At 37.1% G+C, this 6221-nt stretch overlaps 1 protein-coding gene across 1 annotated transcript; it reads left to right on the top strand.

Moving 5' to 3' along the window:
• Nucleotides 1-4291: 4291 nt before the first annotated feature.
• On the top strand, nucleotides 4292-5459 carry LOC147576698 (olfactory receptor 56B1-like). The gene has a single exon (XM_086676410.1). The coding sequence runs from the start codon at nucleotides 4476-4478 to the stop codon at nucleotides 5457-5459; it is 984 nt and encodes a 327-aa protein (XP_086532536.1). The 5' UTR covers nucleotides 4292-4475.
• Nucleotides 5460-6221: the final 762 nt, after the last annotated feature.

The raw sequence follows: 6221 nt of genomic DNA, 5'->3' as shown, positions 1-6221 counted from the left end.
TTGTTTTAAATTTATATTTTTCTTGGGGCATCTGGGTGACTCAAGTGGTTAAGTGTCTGAATTTGGCTCAGGTCATGATCTCATGGTACCTGGTTTTGAGCCTGGTGTTGGGCTCTGTGCTGACAGCTCGGAGCCTGGAGGCTGCTTCAGATTCTGTGTCTCCCTCTCTCTCTGCCACTTCCCTACTCACACTCTGTCTCACTCTCTCTCAAAAATAAAAAAACATTACAAAATTAAATTTATATTTTTATTAATGACATATGTGTAACAAAACTTAGAGTATATAATGTTAACTATAAATATAAGTTATAAATTTACTAAGTCTAAAGATAAAAGCTTCTTGGCAGTTCTGTTCTTCAGAGAAACATTTTTTTTAAATTGCAAAGGTCGTATTTGTGGTTTTTATACAAATGAAAATTAATACATTCCTTGAAATTCCAAAGTTAAAATTTAAAATGATGAACAAAACATTTCTCTTAAACAGAAAATTGAAAGTCACCTTAACAAGCCGACATATGATTTAAGTGTAAATTTGAGAAGCCCTCATTTTATTTTTTTTAAATTTTTTTTTAAATTTTTTTTTCTTTTTTTTTTTTTTCTTTTTTTTTTTTTCAACGTTTATTTATTTTTGGGACAGAGAGAGACAGAGCATGAACGGGGGAGGGGCAGAGAGAGAGGGAGACACAGAATTGGAAACAGGCTCCAGGCTCTGAGCCATCAGCCCAGAGCCTGACGCGGGGCTTGAACTCATGGACCGCGAGATCGTGACCTGGCTGAAGTCGGACGCTTAACCGACTGCGCCACCCAGGCGCCCCGAGAAGCCCTCATTTTAAAACTTTCCCTTTGTATTATTAAACTGAGAAAGTGAATTTAATTGTTTTTATGGTGTGGGTTGTAAAGAAACCTTATCAAACCTGGAAATGAAATAATCTGATACAATTAACTTTAATTACACACTGTCAAGATTTCTATTTTCCCAAAGTGATATTGACCAACATGTTTTGCTTTGAATTCTCTTTTCCTGACATTAACATATTCTCCCCAGTTCTTTGGTATCTTGTTTACCTAAAAAGAATACAGATTTTAAACTTTTGTGTATAGCTTTCATTCTGGTATACTTTTTTGTAATGCATATATAAGTTTTAAAGTTAATTAGAGTTATAATTAATTAATGGGTAGTTCAAATAATTTATATTTACTGACAAACCAATATGTCTCTTCCACTTTTGTCATCTTTTTTTTTCTTTGCACATTCTTTGTATTTCCTTTATTTCCATAGTTTATCATGGGAATGCTTTATTTATTTGTCTTTCCTAATAGTCTTCAGTAAGTTGTTCTTTACTGCTTTTCCTATAGTAGTTACTTTTATGCCTTCCAAGTAATAATATTTAGATTATAGTTACTAATTATAAAATTCAAGTGTAAATGTTATTTGTTTATTTATTTGTGCAGTCATTTATCCATCTATTATTCATTTTTTAAATGTGTATTAGTTTCTAAGAGAGAGAGAAAGAGAGAGAGTGCACAAGTGGGGGATGAGTAGAGAGAGAGAATCCCGAGCAAGCTCTGCACTGTCAACACAGACCCCAACGCAGGGCTCAATCTCATGAACCATGAGATCATGACCTGAGTCGAAATCAAGAGTAGGATGCTTAACCAACTGAGCCACCCAGGCATCCCAGTAATATCTTAATCATTTTTTAATGTTTATTTATTTATTTTGAGGATGGAGAGAGAAAGAGAGAGAGAGAGAGAATGATGGGGTAGGGACAGAGAAAAAGGACAGAGAGAATCTCAAGCAGGCTCCAGGTAGGAAACCTTTCCCAGGAAATACTCCTGCCATTGCCAGGACATCAGACTATGAGTCTCTGCCCCTGACCACAGTTAAGTACTAAAACCTTGGCATGTTCACACTGGCTAAATCCCAAAGCATCCCATGGAACATCCCTTTTAAAAAAAAAAAAAAAAAAAACAACTTATTTTTAAATTTATTTATTTATTTTGAGAGAGACAGAGACATGATGATGGGGGGCGGAGTGGGGGCAGAGAGAGAGGAAGTGAGAGAATCTCAAGCAGGATATGTGCTGCCAGCACAGAACCCAATGGGGGGTTTGAACTCATGAAACCATGAGATCATGACCTGAGCTGAAACCAAGAGTCAGATGCTTAACCGACTGAGCCACCCTGGTACCCCTTTTTTTAAAAAATGTTTTTAAGTTTATTCCAATGGCTCATCCTTAATCTTTTCTTATGTTGTTTTGGCAATATTTTGTACAAGGGATTTACTCTTTTCTCTGTCTTAGGAGGAAATAAAGGCTTGGAGAAGCTTTTCAAAGGGATTAGGGCTAGAATTAGAGAAGATAGGGTTTGTGTGGTGGTTTACAAGTGACCTCATTTTTAAAACAGCTGCTAGATTGTCTTCAGGATGAATATATTAACTGTCTTATGTAGCAGGATCACACTCCATGTCTTGCCAACCTTTAAGTGCTAAAAAAAATGGAAAACACTTATTTCTTTTCTGTGAACTCAAATCTGCTCCTTCTCTTAACGATATCACACTAATATCAATCAAGAGAAAACATCAAAGATACAAGGCTGTGTCTTTGATATGATGATATATAATAATGAGTATTTGACAAAAAAACCCAGACCCCATACAGTCAAGTGGGTCACACACGTCCAAGTTCTCGAGATGGAGCTGTGAAGTTGACCTCCTCAGGAGTTCTGACCTAAAAGTCCAGAGTCAAACCAGTTTCACCTCCAAGCCTCTTTGTGTCTGTTTGGTTAAAATCTCCTGCGAATACATACAGATAATTTTTGTGTTCACCAAATTACACTACCGTTAAAGAAGGATGATTTCCCCATAATTAGGCGGTACATGTTTATCTAAACAGGAAGCAAGACATTTCTGAAAAAAAAAATGCATCTAGTTGTTAACATGAATCTTCTTTGGTTGGTGATAATATGAGAGAATTTTAATATTTCTTCAGATTGTTTTTCTATATTGAAAAGCAATTATATCAAAAATAAATCCATAACTGCCTTATGTGCTAGAAGGAATTTAAACTATTTGAAAGAAAAGATGAGGGCATGGATCATTCTAAGCAAGAGAATACCAGTTTTAGGAATTTCAGATGGCTGAGCAAAGGAAGGAAGCATGAGGCACGAGTGAGCAGGTAAGACTCAGAAGCAGCAACACTCAGGAGACGGGCTGCGTGATGAAGTAAGAGGAAGAAACCACAGGAGAAGGGAGCAATTGTTGGCCAAAAGAAAAGGCTCGTTTGTTATTTTCAGGCTTGGCTGGTTGGGATCCTGAATAGAATAAAAAGTACATGAAAAACATCAGCGGGAAGAAAGATAAGTCTAGTTTTAAACATGATGAATCTGAATATACAATGACAGTTTCTTCAATATAAGGGCAAATAATTCTTGTTTGTTAATAAAATCAAAATTATACTATCTGTGTCTAATTCCTGTATTTATATAGCTTTGTAGATTCTCTAGGACTAAATTAGAAAAAAATTTCTAAGATCTGTCTCTATTAAGTCATTCCTTAAATCAACAAATTCAGTCATGATCACTTAATTTTTCAAGCTAGTCTTTTGTGATCTTCTTAGAAGTCGATATAAAGTCAAATATTAAAAAAAGTTATTCCTCTTCTATTTTGCATCATACTTATGTTTGAAAATCCTTAAAGTCTGTGATATAAAATTTGTGGAGGCTACATAAAACCTTAACGGACATCTATAACAACTAGGAATGGTGAAACTACAAAATTTCATCTTCGATAATTCTGCATTTAAAAAGTCTCCTTGTTGTCAGTTAATAAAAATCTGAAGCAGTATTGAGACAATAGGAAGACAACACATATCCACTTGATTCCACAAAATTTCTGAAGAGATGAAGAAAGTTCAAAAGAAAAAAAAACTAGAATCTTATTTATGTGATGGTCCCATTTTCTTTTCTTTTTCTTTTCTTTTCTCTTTCCTTTTCTTTTCCTTTCCTTTCCTTCCTTTTCTTTTCTTTTCTTTTTTCTTTTCTTCTCTTTTCTTTTAATTTTATTTAAATCCAGATTAGTTAACATAGTGTAACTATGGTTTCATGAGTAGAATTTAGTAATTCATTACTTACATATAACCTCCAGTGCTCATCCCAACAAGTGCCTTCCTTAATGCTGTGATGGTCCCGAATTGAAATAAATAAGGATAAGGCAAATAGAGATTTGAGATGCATGCTGAATTGTCCCTCAATAGTCAACCGTGATAATTGCTCCTTATAAGTTTAATTTCTACTCTAAAACCCCCAGAACTTCATGGTACTTTATCTTAAATTATAGTAAGGGATGTACTACAGAGTTCATTTGGTTACAGCACCAACTATGCGACGTGGAGATAGGTTAAAAATAATGTGTGATGATAATATGGCTCAAAGAAAGCAACGTTGAAACCCATCTTTTTTTTTTCTCTTAGGAAACAATGTCTGCATCTCTGAAAGGCTCTAATAGCTCCAAGTTCCAGGTGTCTGAGTTCATCTTGATGGGACTCCCAGGCATTCACAGCTGGCAACACTGGCTCTCCTTACCATTGGCAATACTCTACCTCTCAGCAATTGGTGCAAATATCCTCATCCTCGTCACCATCTGCCAGGACCCTGCTCTTCAGCAGCCTATGTACTCTTTCCTAGGCATCCTCTCTGTGGTGGACATGGGCCTGGCCACCACCATCATGCCCAAGATCCTGGCCATCTTCTGGTTTGATGCCAAGGTCATCAGCCTTCCTGAGTGTTTTGCTCAGATCTATGCCATTCACTGCTTTGTGGGCATGGAGTCCGGTATCTTCCTCTGCATGGCTTTTGATAGATACATAGCTATTTGTCACCCTCTCCGCTACCCATCAATTGTCACCAAGGCCTTAATCTTAAGAGCTACTGTGTTCATGGTACTAAGAAATGGCCTGTTTGTCATTCCAGTGCCAGTGCTAGCAGCCCAGCGTAATTATTGTTCCAGGAATGAGATTGAGCACTGCCTGTGCTCTAACCTTGGGGTCACCAGCCTGGCTTGTGACGACTGGAGGCCAAACAGCATCTTCCAATTGGTTCTGGCATGGCTTGGAATGGGGAGTGACCTCGGTCTTATAATATTGTCATACACTTTGATTCTGCGCTCTGTACTTAAACTGAATTCTGCTGAAGCTGCCTCCAAAGCTCTGAGCACTTGTAGCTCCCATCTGATCCTTATCCTATTCTTCTATACTGTTGTTGTAGTGATTTCAGTAACTCATCTGGCAGAAACTAAGGCCCCTTTGGTTCCAGTTCTACTCAATGTGCTGCACAACATCATCCCCCCTTCCCTCAACCCTATGGTTTATGCACTTAGGACTAAAGAACTTAGGGCAGGCTTCCAAAAGGTGTTTTGTTTGAGCTTAGAAAAGAAAACAAAGCACCAGAGACCTTCTCCATGATGTGCATGAACTTCAGCTAATTTCAAATATGATGGGAAAAGTGAATGCCTTTGAGATATCTTTTTCACATTGTAAAACCATCTGAAAACAACAACAAGAACAACAAAATATTCACAGTAGCTCCAAAATATTGATAAGAGCTGGATAAATTTGAGAATAGGAAAGTCTTTCTACCAAAACAAATGGAATAAAAACTAGAATATAATATTTATATCTCTCTCCTAAATTAAAATGTAATATAATAACAAAAGCACACTCACATACGACCAAAGAAATAAATGATCTATAACTTGAGTTATAGATCATGTTTGTTTATTGATAACCATTCCTTAGGAGCAACGTCTGTCTGTGTGAACAGGTGTCATTCCAATAATGTGCCTGCAGAGGGAGGAATAGAAAATACTTCAGATGAGCAAAGCCCAATCAGTCTATGATGCGGCTTGGGATAGAACAGGGCCATATGACCAAACCTGGATAAACATAACTCAAAGGATACAGATGAGTAGGCAGATATGAGGAGGAGAGAGAGAGAGACAGACAGAGACAGAGACAGAGACAGAGACAGAGAATGAGAGACAGAGAGAGAGTGAGAGAAAGATAAATATAGATGCACACAAGAATCTATCTTTTGTTCCATTTGCCTTTCCAGATCTATCCACCCTTTCTGCAGTGTTCTATACCCTAAAGGTCCTAAGCTCATATACTGTGTAACCTGGGCTCCTTTTTTCCCAGCACCAGTTTAGGTTGTACCAATGGGAATCA

The sequence above is a fragment of the Puma concolor genome, chromosome D1, assembly GCF_028749965.1.
Source record: "Puma concolor isolate L17-30 chromosome D1, mPumCon1.1.hap2, whole genome shotgun sequence".
In the NCBI taxonomy this organism is placed as follows: Eukaryota; Metazoa; Chordata; class Mammalia; order Carnivora; family Felidae; genus Puma; species Puma concolor.
This window is presented reverse-complemented; position numbering and strand designations above follow the sequence as displayed.

Bases quoted from the DNA above. Each gene is read 5' to 3' on its own strand.
- LOC147576698 (XM_086676410.1), top strand. From the start codon at position 4,476: ATGTCTGCATCTCTGAAAGGCTCTAATAGCTCCAAGTTCCAGGTGTCT.